This window comes from Gobius niger (assembly GCF_951799975.1).
Source record: "Gobius niger genome assembly, chromosome: 8".
NCBI classification, from domain to species: domain Eukaryota; kingdom Metazoa; phylum Chordata; class Actinopteri; order Gobiiformes; family Gobiidae; genus Gobius; species Gobius niger.
In genome coordinates, this window is record NC_136859.1 from 3,616,359 (window position 1) to 3,635,682 (window position 19,324).

At 42.9% G+C, this 19,324-nt stretch overlaps 1 protein-coding gene across 1 annotated transcript; it reads right to left on the reverse strand.

Annotated features, from left to right (window-relative positions):
* Positions 1–277: 277 nt before the first annotated feature.
* Positions 278–18,388, reverse strand: LOC306966799 (potassium voltage-gated channel subfamily B member 2-like; the record flags this gene model as incomplete). The annotated part of the gene is made up of 3 exons (XM_079561615.1): positions 278–1,018; positions 2,310–3,263; positions 17,807–18,388. The coding sequence occupies 3 exons, from the start codon at positions 18,386–18,388 to the stop codon at positions 278–280; spliced, it is 2,277 nt and encodes a 758-aa protein (XP_079417741.1).
* Positions 18,389–19,324: the final 936 nt, after the last annotated feature.

The window sequence follows — 19,324 nt, forward strand, 5'->3', positions numbered from 1 at the left end:
AAGATAAAGATTATTGCAAAAGCAACACCGTGACACGCCCTCAGAGGGAGGTATCACAGTAGTTCAGTTCCATTCGTGCATTTGGACTAAAATAAAACCCTGTAAATATGATGTGGACGTAACATCCACACAAGGCCGGCGCAGACAGTTCAGAGTCTGTTCTCCGGTCTGGTCTCGGGACCCGGCCCCGGACTTGGACCCTGCTGGGACCTCAGTCAGGTTCAAGCAGCCTGTCCTCCTGCAGCAGGTCACAGGTTGGATTCCCCGTCTCTGTCCCTCACATCTGGGTCTCGCAGTGCGGGGTGAGGCCCTCCTGGACGTGGTTCCCTCTCCTCTCCGCAGCGTCGCTCTCCGCCCCGTCCACGGCCCTCCGCTCCTGGGCGCAGTTGCTTTTGCTGAGCGGGGTGCTGCTGCCGGAGGTGGCGGGCCGCTCCGTGTGGTTACTGCCGGGGCTCAGACCCTCCGCCGTCCCCTCTGAGTGGAGCTGGGAGGGGGACTCGTGTTTGGAGGGCAGCGGGGAAAGGCGGGCGGCCGTTTTGTCCGGCGTCAGCGCCGCTCGCTCGGACCGCCGCGAGTCTGCCGAGGTGATGGGGGTCATGACGGCGGTGAGCACCTCGTCCTGGGACCCGATGTAGTCCACCCTCACCCCCCTGGCCTTCCCCGGGCTGCCCCTGAGCGCGCTGCACAGGCTCTCGTACGTGGGGCCGGAGCCGCTCTCTTTCCCCTCCTGAGGCGTGTTCGAAAACTCGTACACCCCCTCTTTGATGATGTCCATGCCCGACTGCAGCGTGTCCCCCGCCCCCCTCTGCTCCAGGGCGCTGATCTGGCTGAGGTCCAGGGGAGGGGGGACGCGGTAACGGCCGGCCGACCCCCTGCGCTCTGAGCTGGCGTCCCTGCCGTTGGCGCTGACGTCTGAGGAGGTCAGAGGCTTCATCTCCAGAGGCTTGTCCAGCAGCGACTCCGGCTCGCCCTTGTTGGACCTAAGCTTGGATCTCTCAGGGGAGCCTTTCTGGGCCACCTGGAGAAACCGAGAGAGAGATCAGTAATGAATAATATTCAATCACAAACGAGCTCGAACTGGTAATGAGAAGTCTTAAAGCTGCCCTCAGTGTCTTCTAGAATGTCTTTTGTCTGTAGTGAACCTGCTCTGATGATGGATTCAGGGAGGTTCGGAAATCTCATTAATCTTCAAGTTATGTAGCATGTTTTGAATCGTATCTGATGTGAGAAAACCTTCATATAATGTTAGCATCTTTTGAGCTAATTGTTGTAGCATTATCTGTGTTGTTTAGAGGCCGTACATTCATTTTCAGGTGGGAAAAGTGGGAATGCAGCATTAGATCTGCTTAGTTCTTCTTCACCTTCTTTTCTCTTCCTCGTGAACCTCAGCCTTGTTCTGAACTGGAGTTAACCTCTTAACCCCCGCCTGAACCGAGAGGATCTTTTTCCTCACGTCATCAGATTTTTTTTCCATCATTTTTTTGTTGGGTGTTCAACTCATTTTTGTACATTTTTAGTCTTTTTTTGGGTCATTTTTTGTCTTTTTTTCGTCAATTTTGTATCAAATGTTTTGTCATTTTTTGTCACATTTTTGTAAGTTTTTAGTCATTTTTTAGTCATTTTTAAGTTTTTTTTTAGTCTTTTAAGTCATTTTTTGGGTAATTTTTTGTCTTTGTCATTGACATTTTTAAAACATATTTGTCATTTTATCGTACATTTTTTTAATCAAATTTTTGTTCAATTTTTGCAATTTTTTTGTCACATTTTTGCAATTTTTTTGTCAAATTTTTATCATATTTTTGTAATTTTTTGTCAGTTTTTCATACATTTTTTGCCAATTTCTTGTGACATTTTTGTGACATTTTTGCCGCTTTTTTTCTTCACTTTTTTGTCAATGTTTTCTTGCTTTTTTGTCACATTTCCATCATTGTTTTCGTCTCAGTTTTGTTGCTATTTTCACAGCTTTTTTCCAGAAGCTTTTGGACTGGGGTAAAGCCAAACTGGAGAAAATGTGCTCGGTTCAGGTGGGAGTTAAGGGGTTAAACAAACACTTTAGCATTTCTGTTCAAAGATCGATTTTGTTTTGTTTTTTCACAAATATAGCGTCTTCCACTCCTCTCCCGAACCATCTCTTGCCTAAAACCTTGAACGTTCTTCCATCAAAGGAGTGGCCATGTGTCTAAAGATAAAGATAAACCAAAGTCTGTCTTATAACTTTGACAAACCACTGCACCGACGGAAAGCAAAGAGCTCAGACTAACTTTTTTCCTGTCTTCACCACCTGAGCTGGATGAACGAGCTTCTCTCACCTCCGTGTACTGGGGCTTGGCGCGCTCCGGGCTGGCGTCCGTGTTGCTGTAGTGCTTGTGGTAGCTCCACCTGCTCGGCGACAGGTGGTTCTCCACGGACAGCATCTCGCCCTGGTCCTTCTTCTCCACCAGGACGTCGGTGAGCTCCATGCTCCTCACGAACGCGTCCTTCACGTTGATGGAGATGATGCTGCCGCTGCGTTTGGCCCTCTCCAGCGCCTCGCGCCTCTTGATGGCCTTCTCCTGCCGCTTCTGCTCGCGGTAGAACTCCGAGAAGTTGTTGACGATGATGGGGATGGGCAGCGCGATCACCAGCACGCCGGCGATGCAGCACAGCCCGCCCACGATCCGCCCCAGCAGCGTCTGCGGGTAGATGTCGCCGTACCCCACCGTCGTCATGGTGATGGTGGCCCACCAGAACGAGGCCGGGATGCTGGTGAACTTGGTGGCGTCCTCGTCCTTCTCCGCGAAGAAGACCAGGCTGGAGAAGATCATGATGCCCATGGCCAGGAAGAGGATGAGGAGTCCCAGCTCGTTGTAGCTCCTCCTCAGCGTGAACCCGAGCGACTGCAGGCCCGTGGAGTGCCTCGCCAGCTTCAGGATCCGCAGAATCCTCATGATGCGGAAGATCTGCACCACGCGCCGCACGTTCTGGAACTGCATGACGTTCTTGTTGGACTCGGTGAGGCACAGCGTCACGTAGTACGGCAGGATGGCCAGCAGGTCGATGATGTTGAGCGGGGCTTTGATGAAGCACCACTTGTTGGGGGCGGAGACGAGGCGCAGCAGGTACTCCATGGTGAACCAGGCGATGCACACGGCCTCCACGTGCGCCAGGCTCGGGTTGTCGTTGTACTGGCCGAACTCGTCCACCACCTGCAGCTCCGGGAGGGTGTTCAGCGACAGGGAGATGGTGGAGATGATGATGAAGAGGATGGAGATCATGGCCAGGACCTGCAGGAGAGAGAGAGAGTGTGAACAGGACAGCTCACAGTGAAAGGGAAAACATTCAGGAAATGATCAAACCCACGACTCGGAGGCTTTGCTGATAGTTTATAAGTGTCTGGACTTCAACATGAGCTAGTGGAGTGTATGTTGGTCTGTAATCTTTTATATTTGTAACTATTGCATGTGAAATGGTTTTGTGAAGCATTTTGAGCTGAAGTTGTTTTAAATGCGTGATACAGATCAAGTTGAACATCGTTCCATGCACATGCTCAGCTTCACTCACTGAACCGCTGGGGTGGAATGGAAGTTTACTTGTTTCACATGCTGAGAGAGTTTGTTTTCATTCACACTCGGTGGTGGTACATTTGCAGCTTCAGTTTCCCCTGGGGGGAGAAAACTGAAACTGGAGTACCCGGAGGAAACCTATGCAGATACAGGGAGAACATGCAAACTCCACAGCTGTGAAGCACAAGCGCTAACCGCTGTGCCACCGTGACGCCATGGTGCATTTCTTCATTAATAATAATGTATTTTATATCAACACAATTGCAGCCTCCAGGCCAGGACTTTCTATACAAAACTCCAGTGCACAAATAGAAGGTGAGGTTCATCTTATCCTCATCATGAGGACATTTTCAAAAGGAAAAGTCAGGAGTCGTGAGTGACCAGAGTCAACTAATCACAATCACTCAATCCATCCATAATGAAACACTAACAGATTAACCCGTCCATAGATTTAACTTTATCGACATCTGTTTGTGGGAAATTGATGATTTTTAACTAATGTTAATGCTATTGAATGTTTTTTTATGAGCTTAATCTATGTGCTTTAAGTTTCAGTTGAAACCAATCTTTTCACACGCACATTGCCGTAACAATACCCCATTTCTTGCTCTTGCGTTCTTTTGCTCAAACCTGTGGAGACGTTCGGTGCCCTCACTGGAGTTGTGAAAAATGACTCCAAATAAGGCAACAGGAAGGACCTGCTGACCTTGGCCCGAGCTACACTCATCTTCTATGACGGTGCCGTTTCCTGAAACGGCCCTGTTCGAGCACAGTGTATATTGTTCGGGACTTTAGCATTCAAATAAACCTGTGTTTAGTAATTATAATTGTTATGGGGAATAAATCTTCTCTGACTAAAGCTACTGAATTCTGGTGGTTTCTCCTCAGACCTTGGGATCAACGAACACGCTGGCGAGACCTTTTTGATACTTTAATATTTTAAACTTAACTGTTTAACTGTGTTTAAATTGATCTTATGGAGTCAGACCTTATGTAAATTTTGAGTTTTAATATTTCCTGTGAAATCGCCCACATCTGTTCTCAGAAACAAACCTGCAGCCTCCGACTCAAACATCACTATATAAATATGATTTATTGCACCTAAATGTGTCTCTTACAGACATTTGCCAGAAGCTTATGGAGGACGCAGCCTTGTTAAATATAGCCGGCTTTGAGACCTGCTTGTTCTAAAAATAAAGGTGAGTATTGTGAGCAGCAACAGTTAAGCAGCTTCCCTGCTCTCCTCGACCCCGCTCTCCTCGGACCACACACACTCCCTACAAACGCTGAACGGGGAGATAATAAACACCTTTAGATTATTTTACATTACGACCGGGACAGCTCGGTTTAAAGGGCGCCCCTCGGGTGTTGGGGTAAAACACACATCATCTCAGACTCCGCCCCCAGCCTCAGTGTGACCTTATCCCTGACCTCACTGTCACTGCAGCGGCTTAAAGGAACAGATCCAGCCCCAGGTGGGCCGGTGATCACGTGACCTGCCTGGCCCCGCCCACAGCCCTGTTGTGATCTTAAGATTCTGAATATATCTTGTATCATGGACACTGAGGATCTATACTTTACTTGAGTAGTGTTTCTGGTGCCGTGCAAACCATCCACACAGCCGCTGGGTCACTCAAAGTCAAATACGCGCTGATATTACCTTTTAAAGCTTTTTATGGTAACTTTTCCCCAAAAAAATGTGCTTAATGCACCTTTAAATACATGACTTCCATTTGTAGGTGATAAAAATAAGCTACCGATGTCTTTACAGCGGCCCTGCAGATACACAGACTTTCAAAACTGTCTTCATCGACTATTGACCAGTGTTAATTTTGACGACATATTTTATTTTAGTTTTAGTCTTTTGACTAAAATGTAATTTAATTTTAGTCAAGATTTAGTAAAAAAAAACTTCAATTTTAGTCTAGTTTTAGTCGACTAAAATTGCATGTCAATTTAGATGACTAAAATGAAGACTAATTTAGTCGACTTTGCATTGATAATATAATCATATTTAATCTTGTTCCTCGACTTCATGGAGCTGCTCCACATGATAAAGCTCAGAGCTGATCATTTGGCAGAGAATTTACATGATCTGAGGCTCTTTCAGACGGTCAATAGAAGTTTGGATGATTTTAGTCTCTTCTTTTCATTTTTATTTAGTCTTATTTTAGTCGACTAAAATATCTGGACATTTTAGTCATAGTTTTAGTCTCATGAGAAAGTCTTAATTTAGTTCACTCAGTTCATTCAGTTCAAATTCACTTTGACTAAATTAAGACTAAATATTTTAGTTGATGTGTGGGCACCGGGTTTATAGTCGTCTTTAAAGAATATAGAGCTGAGATATTATGACAAATATATGTCGGTTCTCGGGCTGGATGATAATATGGCAAAGAAATTAATCTAGATTTTTGATTGTGTTTTTTCATAGTAAAAATAAATAGCTGATCCATGAACTTAGAAAGAACTTTTATACACTGCAAAAAGTGATCTTGAAAAAAGTTTGTTTTTCTTCTTTTAATTAGTACTTTTGTCCTTGATTTCAGAGTCTAATTTCAAGACACCTGTCCATGTGGTGAGGTACTTACACTTAAATGAAAGGAACAGGCCACCGTTTTATGTTCTTGCCTTATGATATGTTCTTGCCTGAGCTCAGACGAGTTGATGTGTGCCTGTCTGGTCTTTGTGTGTGCCCTCAGTCACACAAAATGACCAAAGACGTTGTTAGCATTTGGCCTCTCCCAGTGTGTTTCTATAGCTCGTCTAAGCTCAGGTAAGAACAGATCTCGGTGTGGAAAAACGGTGGCCTGTTCCTTTAAGATAAAACAACTACAGCAGTTTTATTTCAAGTAAATCAAGAGTTTTCTCATCTAGTTTTGAGTGCGGGGATTTCTTAAGTCAAAATATCGAGCCCCATGGACAGATACCTTGAATTTAGACTCACTTAAATCCCTTATTTCAAGATGACTTTTTGCAGTGCACAAACCGAAGCTTCCTCTAGTTTCATGCAACGACATCGTCAAAGTGAGGGCTTGTCTTTAAAGCTGACTCTTCTGTGCATGGATGTGACAGGGCAGAATCCTGCTCCGGCGTCAGAGGCTTGTCCCGGGTCAGTCCTGGTTCCTGCCCCTCCGTGTCCTCTGTGTGTCGTCCTGTGTCACCTGTGCTGCGTAATTAAGCTCTTGATCAGATTCCTGCCGGTGCCAAAAGGAGAGACTTAGCCCAGGCCAAGCGCCGTCCGCCCACATCTGCACTTTCCAAAGACCAAGGCTACCAATGCTACAAATGCTACAAATGCTGCGAATGCACCCTTTAACCGCCCTACACTCGGTACAGTCGATTCTTTTTACTTTCTAATCACGCTACAAGGGTTCCCTCACTACAAACGATGTGTCCAGTCCCTCCTCAACCTTCTGCCAGAGGACCAGGCTCATGCTGTGTTCAAAAGTCTATTTTGTTTTTGAACCAGCAGCTGATTTCAAAGTCAAACTCCGGCTTTACGAATGGAAAAACTTAACGTCCGACGAGTGTGGCACTGACTCTGTCCTTTCGGGTGAAGCTGATTAATCCAATGACGGAGCGGAGGGTGAGAAATTAGGGCTGACGTCTGCCGCACGAGTCCGACAGCTCGACTGTGAAGGGCCAAAACCACAGTGGGCTTTAAAGGGGAAAACTGGGCTGAAGTCGAGAGGGGAACAAGAGGAACTTCTAGTCTAGTGGAAAATTATGAAAAAAAGGTCTAGGAAGGTAGGATGTCCAAACAGAGTAAATTGCAGAGAAAATCGTATCACTTTGAAGATATTACAATGTACAGATTTTCAGCTGACACTTTATTTAAAGGCGCTGTATCTGATTTTATTATTTTTATTGCAAACAATGAAAGAGGAAGCCATGAAATTAAACATGTTTGTAGCATTTGTATACATTATACTAAAGGAGGAAAATAAAATAGTATAGTTCCTTTAACTGATTTGCACTTTCTACTTTGAATACTTAAAGCACTATACCTGATTTCTAGTAATGAGCAAATGTAGTTCTGTCCTCCTTTAGTATAAAGTATTAGTATCAGTTTCATGAAGTAGCATTTTCTAGCATTTCTGTGACATTGACTGAAGAATCGAGATGTTGCAAACATGTTAAAAGTTGTGGCTTCCTCGTGTGTATCTAAAAAATAAATCAGGTAAAGGGCCTTTAAGTATTTCTCATACTTTCATTCAAAGTTTTAATGAAACAAAGATGATGCTAAAATGAGGGAGACGATGAAAACAACACTGCTCTGCTCAAAGACCCGCCCACTCCTCAGGCTCTGAGTGAGTGACAGGCGGAATCGACCAATCACAGACAAGTGTGAGCTCATGAGGAACTTTAGCTTTAGTTCAGGCAGTTTGAAGCTCCTAAGAATACGATCAAACTAGGACTGAACCTGGGGCGACACTGGTTCAGGTCAGGGCAGACTGTTGCTGTGCCCATTGGCAACACACTTCGCCCGCCGTCCTGTACGACTGGAGTGTGACACAGATTTTGAAACCTACTCTTCCAAACTTTTCAGGACGCACACAATTCTGGGACAACATATTTTAATCCTCGACTGGAGAAATTCTGTTACTTTGTCCAAAATACTTCTACAAACCATCGTTGGAGGCGGAACATTTTAGGACGGCGTTGTGAGCAAATACATGATCAAAAATGTACAAAATCAAGCCTTTTTTACATCGAAATGTACAAATGAATTTAAGTGGCCCAAAATATAGCCTACTTCACAACATCGGCTAGTGTCAAATTAGCATTAGCCGTTAGCTTCTTGGTTACACACCCTGTATAAAGTCTTTAAAGGGGGGGTATTATGCAAAATTGACTTTTTCAAGCTTTACATCATGTTATTATGTCATTCCCTCATTAAAAACATGCCTGAAGTGTTGCCTTGGCACATTCACGTATTTTTGAGTAATCTGTAAAAACTCTGATGGCGGCCATTTTAGGGATAGGTTTGCCTATTTACTGCCTATTTACTTAATTTACTGCATTCACAGACCAACAGAAGGTTTGCTCATCATTGTAGTGTGATATAGACTGGTGCTATGTGATTAAAAAAAGCATAATACCCCCTCTTTAATATGTGTTTTTCCTACAGCGGTTTCTTTTCTGTCATGTACTGTTTAAATATTTATTTTAGCGGGACTCCATTAACTCTTCACAGGAAACTGATGTTACTCTACAGGAAGTAGCATCATGTCTCTCTCAGGGAAAATATGTATTCATTATTTCTGGATGTCAGTTCTCAAAAATGCTTTGTGTTCGATTAGGAATTAGACGCAGTTATGTGCAAGCAAAGTGTGTGTTTGACCTTTCAGTGACTCTGTGGTTGTATGGGTGTGCATGACAGGGGCCACTAGGGCGCTCCAGGATTAATGGTTATTAAAGAGGGGGTATTATGCTTTTTTCAATCACATAGCACCAGTCTATATCACACTACAATGATGACCAAACCTTCTGTTGGTCTGTAAATGCAGTAAATTAGAATAACTGCCTTTTATAAAATGTCTATCTCAAAATGGCTGTAGTGAATGTCTTGAAATAGGCCTCTGTCTCTTTAAGAACCTCTGACCCTTTCCGACACGCCCCCTCCACACGCTGTCTGTGGCATCAGTGGGGAGGGGGTTCTGCTGAGGAGCAGTGGTTGGTTACTCGGCTGGTGACGAAAGCTCGGAGGCGTCTCCAGGAGGTGGGGGCGTTCCTAGGAGGACTCAGGCAAACCTATCCCTAAAATGGCCGCCATCAGAGTTTTTACAGATTACTCAAAAACACGTGAATGTGCCAAGGCAACACTTCAGGCATGTTTTTAATGAGGGAATGACATAATAACATGATGTAAAGCTTGAAAAAGTCCATTTTGTATAATTACCCCCCCTTTAAAGTTTCTGGTGAGCAGTGAAAACCCTAAAAAAAAATTTGATCAGAGGAGAGGTAGGCATGTTTGCTTCCATAAAGGTCGATTTGTACATCATATATGGCCTTAATCAGTGTCTGCTTCCAAATTTTAAACGTGTAAGAGGCCTGATATTGCCAACCCCATGTTCCCGCTCTAACCACCGGCCACAGGGTCACTGAAAGGTCAAATATGCACTAACATCACTTTTGTTTTCACATACAAAGTTACATTATGCACCTTTAAATATGAAACCCCACTTTGTAAACCTCGACACGTTTCACCTTGAGCTGAAATGTGTCACATTTGTTGATAATACTGCATTTCCTCACAGAGTTCCCGCCAAAAAATGTATCAACCGTCTTTAGAAAACTCCTCTGACCCACTTCGAGGCCCCCGCCCCCCGCTGAGACCCGTACGACACTGGTCCTGAGCAGCAGGAGGAGGCGGGCGAGGAGGTGAGGGAGGGTTTGGGGGAGGGCCGGGGATGTTCCCGAGGCTCCTGGCTCTGGCCGTGCTGCTGCTGCTGAGGACATTTAAGATGCCGCTAATAGGATTGTCCCGCTAAAGTTAGAACGGATCGACAACGGCAACTGGTTAGTCAGTCCTTCCTCCCGAGGCAGCGCAGACGCTCACTCACTGGGACGGACTTACTCAGGGCTCATAATCCACGAACTAAGACGAGAAGCTGCAGGTGCACAGGAAAAAGGATTTGAATGGAGAGATATCGATTTGAAACTTGTGCTGAGGATTAATGACACAAATATGAGGGGAAATTATAGAGAGATTTATGTCTTTTCATATTTTTACAGGCCTTGTATAAAACTGTTACATCAAATATTTACTATTCAGTCACCAGCAGTGTTCATTTCGTCGACTAAAATATTTAGTCTTAATTTTAGTCAATTGCCGACTAAAATTGGACTAAAACTAAATTAAAACTTTCTCATGAGACTAAAACTATGACTAAAATGGCCAGATATTTAAGTCGACTAAAATAAGACTAAATAAAAATGAAAAGGAGAGACTAAAATCATCCAAACTTCTATTGAGCGTCTGAAAGAGCCTCAGATCATGTAAATTCTCTGCCAAAGGATCAGCTCTGAGCTTTGTTCATGTGGAGCAGCTCCATGAAGCAGAGGAACAAGATTAAATATGATTATAATGAATATTATAAATGCAAAGTCGACTAAATTGACATGCAATTGTGATCGACTGAAACTAGACTAAAATTTAAAAGGTTTTTTTGACTAAATCTTGACTAAAATAAAATTACATTTCAGTCAAAAGACTAAAACTAAAATAAAATGTTGTCAAAATCGACACAGGTCACCAGTATGGAAATGCTTGAATCTTGAGTGTGTGCAAACGTTTTTAAAGGGAGACACGACAGGAGGCAAAAGTCTTTCTTTTAAATGTTCATGTTTTGGGCCTTGGTCTCCAACATATAAACTGTCACCTCTTCACAAGAACAGGTTTAATTATTGCACTGATTCAATGTTTCTGCTTAGATTTATTTCTCAAAATGCTTTTTTCTCACTTTGGTGCAACGATATCTCCACATAAGTAAGAACAAAGTAAGTCAATATTACAGACTTCACATTTTCGAGGCATGTTTACATTTCTAATTCCAAGCCTGAGTTTCCTTTTCACAGATTTTTCCACTCTCAAACAGCTTATTTTCAAAGCCAGGCCTTTGCTCTGCCCGACCCCGTCAGATCCCAGAGGCTCAGCAGGAAGGGCCTCGCTTCTGTCAATCAATTCTACAACAGTAGCTTTCCACCATCGAGTCTGGAGTGAATGAATAATGACAGTCCAGCGCTTTGAGAAACTTGGTAATACAAGCTTGTAAAGTGAAATACAAGTGTGAGGCATTGTTATGTAAGGGATAATGCACTAAATATCTGATAATAAACTCCTCAGAGCGCGTTGTCCCGCCTACACCACCACGGTCCCGCCAACTGAAACTGTTCATTGGGGCCTGTTTGCTTTTATTTAAAGTCCAGGGCAGGAGTTATCTCACTTTTTAATCTGTTTTACCTGAAACTAGTTCCAGCTCGATTGTTTATCGTTACTATGGAAACAGCTGCAGTGGAGTGATGCTAGCTCTACTTCCGGGTTCACAGATGTGCGAGAAACTACAAAAAACTCCTTAAAACCTCAATCAGTATTTGTGAAACTCAACAGAGAGTTACTGAACAGACTTATGTATCAGGCCCATGAGCTTAAACATGCTGAACCTACTGTTAAAAAAATAATATTTACTAAAATCATTACATCCGGGTTAGCGGAGATAAATGCTAACGGCGCAGCAGCTACGCTAACCCTGGAAGTACAGACTTTTTTAGCAGTCTGCTACTATTTGCCAGTCTGCTAGTCGTGAAATCACACTCAACAAACATACGTGTGTTAAGTGTGATTTCCCGACTTCTGCTTCCGAGTCCTAGCATACCAGCTAATATGCAAAAAAAAACATTAAAAACTCCATCAACCATTAATATTTCTGAAGCTCAACAGAGAGTCACTGAACAGACTTATTTCTCAGACTCATTAGCCGAAAATGCCACATCTACTGCTATAAAAGTAATATTTACTAAAGTCGGTACTTCCGGGGTTAGCGTAGCTGCTGCGCCGTTAGCATTTATCTCCGCTAACCTGGATGTAGTGATTTTGGTAAATATGACTTTTACAGCAGTAGGTTCAGCATGTTTGGCTCATGGGCCTGATAAATAAGTCTGTTCAGTAACTCTCTGTGGAGTTTCACAAATATTGATTGTTGTATTAAAGAGTTTTTTGTAGTTTCTCCCACATTTTATTTTATTTTTGTTTGTCGCACATCTCGGGACCCGGAAGTAGAGCTGTGACGAATGTGACTTAAAGGGGGGGTATTATGCAAAATGGACTTTTTCAAGCTTTACATCATGTTATTATGTCATTCCCTCATTAAAAACATGCCTGAAGTGTTGCCTTGGCACATTCACGTATTTCTGAGTAATCTGTAAAAACTCTGATGGCGGCCATTTTAGGGATAGGTTTGCCTGAGTCCTCCTAGGAACGCTCCCACCTCCTGGAGACGCCTCCGAGCTTTCGTCACCAGCCGAGTAACCAACCACTGACAGACAGAGTGTGGAGGGGGCGTGTCTGAAAGGCTCAGAGGTTCTTAAAGAGACAGAGGCCTATTTCAAGACATTCACTACAGCCATTTTGAGAGAGACATTTTATACAAGACAGTTATTCTAATTTACTGCATTTACAGACCTACAGAAGGTTTGGTCATCATTGTAGTGTGATATAGACTGGTGCTATGGGACTGAAAAAAGCAGAATACCCCCTCTTTAACTGTTGGCGGACTAGGTGCACTAACCCCTTTTTAACGGACACCCTCCAGCCAATCAGAATCGAGCATTCACCCAGACCATGGTATAATAATATTAAAAACTAAACAAGATCCAGAATCCCCCTGATGATCCTGATGATCCTCTCCCAATGTTCCTCCTGTCAGTCACAGACCAGGGGATCCTCTACAATCAGGGCGTGAAGCCGAACATCAGACGCTGAGCTCACGTCTGGTGTTGTGTTTCCGTCTTCTTTTGTTTGTATTGTTCATAAAGGTCATTGTCTCTCATCCATTTTTAACATGTTTTGTTCCTCAAACTAAAGAGCTGCACATGAGCTTCTGTCACACTTTGTTCGTACGCGTGGCTCTATCAAATAAAACAAATAAATACACATAGAAATTGGACAAAATTTAGATAAATGTACAGATCCAGGTTCAAACGTGTGGCTACAAAGGTTTTCTCAGTGGAATTTAGGTCTTGAACTTCATGTAAAATCTGAAATCCTGCGTGGGAAACACAGAATCCTGCTCTGTCCCGGTTCACCTCGTGACATCACTAGGTGGACCGGCCCGTTTTGAGCTGCTGGGACAGACGGTGAAATCCCCGCGCTTAAGCCCAGATAAAACCATCTCTTCCTCAGTCACATTTTAATATAATCCCGTAATCCTTAAATCTTATCTGTTGTGTTGCTGTTTTCGCTGCAGCCGGATCTTTGTTGTAAAATGGCCGACATTTTGTGTAAAGCTGCACTATGCAACTTTCTATGTAAAAAAAGAGTTGATATTAGTGCGTATTTGACCTTTTTTTTTAGGGTTTCTGGTAGGTTTTAGGAGTGGAATGTGTATGTTCACCATGGATACGGTCACTAATAATAAAAAAAAATCATAAAAAGTTGCATAGTGCACCTTTAAAGATGGTTGAGTGACTTAAAAGGAAATAAATCTAATGTAAAGCTTCTTCAAACCGTGTTATTTGGCAGAGGTTTTCCCAAAGAGTCACGGACATCCATTAAAGTGATAGTCTGGAAGTCTAAATATACTGAAAATGTTATAAAATATGATAAATCTGGTTTTGCTGGTTTTGATGTGTATATTATTTTCATGTATATATTATTTTTGTCTTTCCCAGATCTCAGCAACTAATCAGAGTCCAGTATCCTCCCGTGTTGACCAATGAGACGAGCTTTTCCTGTGAACCAGCCTGTCAGGACCAATCAGGAGGAAGGGGAGGAGCTTGATCCTTTACTTTTGAATATTCTGTTCCTGCTCTCCTCATTTTGCAAACGAAGAAGGACTTTCTGCTTAAAGAAAGGAGGAATTTCATTGTCTACTTTCAGATTTCGCTCTCTCTCTCCTCAAAATTACAGACTATCACTTTAACGGTTGAAAGAAAAATCTGAAACTCTAAACTCTAACTCTCATTTTTTAAACCTAAAGACATCATTTTGAAACTTTTGCTGTAGATTAGTGGCATAAATATGAGAAAAATATGTACAGGTGCTCGTCATATAATTAGAATATCATGAAAAAGTGCTTTGATCTGTTATTCAACTTAAATTAGTATATGACAGACTCATTACATACATATATACATCTGTATAGTCTTATATCATTTTGATTTTTATGGCTCAGCTTGTAAAAACCACAAATTAAAAATCTCCTAAAATTAGAATATTGTGAAGACGGACTGTGAGCCAAAATCATCAAAGTGAAAACAAACAAAGGCTTGACATTTGTCACTTTATATGCAATGAATCTATATCATGTATTAGTTTCACATTTTTTTATTTACAGAAATAAATGAACTTTTTCATGATATTCTAATTATATAAAGAGCACCTGTAAAGCACGTTTTTAATTTTTATTTTGTTTTAAAAAGTTTAGGGCTGCAACTAACGATTATTTTGTAATCGATTATTTTTACCATTAATCGATTGGCTGTGAATGGTGTAGGAAATTTTTAGTTTTACAATTTTTTCTATCATATAAAGCTAAAGTGGCGCCGCTTGAGGACTTGTTGATGGAGTAAACTTGAAGTAAATGTTTGTAGGAGGCTCTAAGTGCTAATTCTGTTTTCTTTGAAAGTAGGTTTTCATCAAAAATACTACATTTTCAGGTCATTTTTGCTCTATTTCAGTCTGTGTGAACCAGTAAACGATTAATCGATGACTAAAATAGTTGTCGACTATTTCAATAATCGATTAGTTGTTTCAGCCCTGACAATGTTTCATCTTTTCAACAACAGATTGAGCCAGATTTAAATATTTGGTTTTATTTTGTGACATATTAGTTACAAAGACTTTTTCAAAGGGGATTTTGGACTTCTGAAATAAGCTGTTGTGAAACTTTCAAAACTCAATAAATCAGGCTATAGGAATGAGATATAAAAAATCCCTCTGAAAAACTTTTAAAAATATCGTTAAGTCCAAGGTAGAAGCGACTGAGGTGGAGATAAAGTCGCCACAATGTGAGAAAATTACAACATCCCAAATAAATCTATGGAGAAACATTAAATCAGTGCAATAATTAAACATGTTGTTGTGCCGATCAGGTGTTTCTTTGTCTCCAGGTTTAAATGAGACCAGTGTGACCAGTGTGACCAGTGTGACCAGTGTGACCAGTGTGACCAGTGTGTCCCTCAAACCTGAAACTGAAACCGTTTATTTTCCTAACGCAGCATAACTCCCGACTCTTTCACGTCATGAGTGTCTTTTCCGAGTTCGCTCTGACAGAAGGCGGTGAGGATTGAACCTTCGACCGCTCAGTGACCCGCTCTGCCCCTGAGGCTAAAACTGAACCGCCCCCCCCCCCCCCCCCCCGGTGATTAAAGACTCAAACAAACGGCTCTGACATTAACCAAGGTCCGTCTGTGGAAACATGTGGCTAAAGGTCAGCCTAAAATAAGAGGATTAGGAGAGTATCATGAGTGTATGAATATAATCCCTTTGTTGGAACACTTAGCCACTGATCCCATCAGAGCTCACTCACAGACTACAACTACTGCAGTAACATGAAGTAACAAGTACTCACTCTACTGCAGTAGCATAAAGTAACAAGTACTCCCACTACTGCAGCAACATGAAGCACTGAACCTTTAAGACATTCTCCCACTGAGCTGGAACGATGGAGATCCTCAGTCATCATTAAAGTACAGATTCGTTTGACAAAGTGTTGTGAACAGTGACTTTCTGTCTTTAAAAACATGAAGCTCTGCCTGAAGGGCCTGTTTCACCAGAGAGAGTCCATCACAGTGGTCTCTAAGACGCTCCAGGATCAGCTGTTTGGAAGGTTTTCTCGGCTGACGGATCCTGGAGCGTCTCAGAGACCACTGTGATGGAAAGTAAAGACGCCGTGCTGACCACTCATACAGACACTGGGTCACTACAACTTTCTTTTCAACATAAAAAAGTTGCTTAATGCTCCTTTAAGTACACTACTCACACACAAAGCAACTTCGAAGTGTTCTCTTTAAGATGAAGGGAACACTTGGAGTTACATTGTGTTGTTCAGGTGTTCTCTTTCTTTTTGAGCAGTATATGTGCACATGTACTTGAGTAAATGTAACTATCCATCCATTTTCTTCAACTTGTCCGTTGTCGGGTCGAGGGATCCCATTGCACCAGCCCCTATAGCGCCCCCTGCAGGTGGTGGGTCCTTCTGTGGACCCACCACCTGCAGGAGGTGGTGGGTCCACAGAAGGACGGCCTCACGGTTCTAACCGGGCCTGTTGGTCTCTCATAAGCGGCTTCTGAACCGCTCTTTGTCTGACCCGTAACTGAGGACCTGTTTGCCCTGGGAGACCCTACAGGGGCCCGAAGCCCCCGACCACAGAGCCCCCAGGATCATTCAGGTGCTCAAACCCCTCCACCACGTTAAGGTGGCGGCTCCAGAAGGGTAATTGTAACTAGTACTGAGTAATACCCACCTCTGCCTTTAAGTAAACTTACTTCATCACAAACACCTCTGAGTACGGGGCTGACTTTTCAACAAAAGTATTTTTTTTTTAACTTTTTGATTATGCAGAGGACGCCCAGAATCTGAATCTTATCACTGTCCTTCACCTCTTACCAAGCATGTTTTCTCCAGTTCAGCTTTACCCAAATCTAAAAGCTTCTCAACTCGAGGGCAATAGTGGAACCTCTGATTTAAAAGACCTACATGTCTTGTTGTCGCCGCGTTTTTGTCACATTTTTTAAGCATTTTTGTCTCTTTTCTTGCCATATTGATGTGTTTTTTGTTGCTTTTCCTTTGCTTTTTTTTGTTGTATTTTTGTCGAATTTTCATCACGTTTTTGTCACATTTTGTGGCTTTTTCATTGCTTTTTATTCATGTTTTTGTCACAATTTTTAAGTGTTTTTTTCATGTTTTTTTTTGGGCTTCTTTGTCATGTTTTCATGGCTTTATCTGGTCACTTTTTTGTCTAGTTTTTGTTGTTTTTCCGGCCCATTTTCCATCACTTTTGTTCATCACTTTTTTTCATTTGCTCTTTCTTTTGGGTAAAGCCAAACTGGAAGAAAAATGCACTCGGTTCAGAGATTAACCTCTTTACTCCCGCCTGAACCGAGAGGATCTTTTTCCTCACGTCATCAGATTTTTTTTCCATCATTTTTTTGTTGGGTATTCAACTCATTTTTGTAACTTTATTTGTCATTTTTTTGTCTTGTTTTGTCACATTTTTGTCATTTTTTCGTCCATTTTTTTATCAATTTGTTGTCATTTTTTCGTCAAATGTTTGTCACATTTTTGTCATTTTTTTCGTCAATTTCTTGTGACATTTTTTCCACTTTTTCATCAATTTTTCGTCACTTTTTTGTCAATGTTTTCTCACTTTTTTGTCACATTTCCATCATTGTTTTCGTCTCAGTTTTTGGACTGGGGTAAAGCCAAACTGGAGAAAATGTGCTCGGTTCAGGTGGGAGTTAAGGGGTTAATGGCTAGGGTTTCGAGTTTCGATTGGTTTATCTGGACTAGTTTCCCTCCTGCCCCCCTCCCTCATACCTTGGCGGCCAACGAGGAGCCGGGCTTCTCCAGCAGGTCCCACAGCTTCTGCCTCTGCTCGGGACAGCAGCCCGTCTCCTCCTCCTCCACGTCCTCGCGCAGCGTCTCCGCCTCCTTGCGCAGCTCCTCGTTCATCTGCTCCTTCTTCTGGTGGTACCGCGCCTGGCAGCACGACTCCAGGTAGATCTCGTCGATGCCCCAGTAGTCCAGCTCCTGGCCGAAGGAGAGCGCGCACATCTCCTCCATCATGTGCAGCTTGCCCGTCCGGTAGAAGTTCAGGATGGAGGAGAAGGCCATGGGGTGGCGGTCGAAGAAGTACTCGTTCTCCGGCAGGTTGTAGTCGTCGCAGATCTCCAGCAGGGACTCGTGGTTGTTGCAGTCGCGCAGACGGCCCAGCCTGGTGCGGGGCAGGCGGTCCAGGGTCCGCCACAGCACCTCGTGGGTCAGGCCGCCCACGTTCAGGTGCACGCGCCGCGACTTGGCCTTGGTGCGGATGATTTCGATGGGGTCCGGGGGCAGGACGGGGGCCGGGGCGGCGCGGGACGAGGTCTTGGGGACGGTGATGGTGCCGCGCTCCGTCATGGCTGCGCTGCGAAGGGCCTGGCGGGTCGGAGGGAGGGGGGGGGGGGGGGGGGGGGGGGAGAGAGAGAGGGGGCCGGAAGCAGGTGTGATGTCAGGTCCACACGGTCAGGGCTCTGTGGACACGGGACGTCCCGCTCAAACTCATGTCTGCAAATCGAGAAGAACAAGAGTAGGTTAGAGTCGGCCACATTCTGGATCAGGTTATGGACTTTTCAAACGTCCAGGGGCCAAACTTCCCAATCGTGGCCCCAAAGTAAAACCCAAATGTCTCTATCTAGGACATCCTCCAGGAAATTTGCAAGAGATTTACAGTATTTTCAGCATTTTAGGGCAGGTATTTGATCTCTGATTTGTGTAATAAATTAACGTTTCTTAACCCCTTAACTCCCACCTGGACCGAGCACATTTACTCCAGTTTGGCTTTACCCCAGTCCAAAAGCTTCTGGAAAAAAGAAACAAAACTGAGACGAAAACAATGATGGAAATGTGACAAAAAAGTGACGAAAAATTGATGAAAAAATGGCAAAAATGACACAAAAATGTCACAAGAAATTGACATAAAATGGACAAAAAAATTGCAAAAGTATGACAAAAATTGACCAAAATGAAGCAAAAAAAATGACAAAAAATTGATCAATAATTGACAAAAAAATGACAAAAAATGGACAAAAATGTGACAAAAAATTTGATTAAAAAATGACGAAAAAATGACAAAAATGTGACAAAAAAGTGACGAAAAATTGATTAAAAAAAAGTGGCAAAAATGACACAAAAATGTCACAAGAAATTGACATAAAATGGATGAAAAAATTGCAAAAATATGACAAAAAATGACAAAAAATGTGATAAAAATTTGACAAAAAAACTACAAAAAAGTGACAAAAAATGTGATGAAAAAATTGACCAAAAATGACAAAAAAGTTACAAAAATGAGTT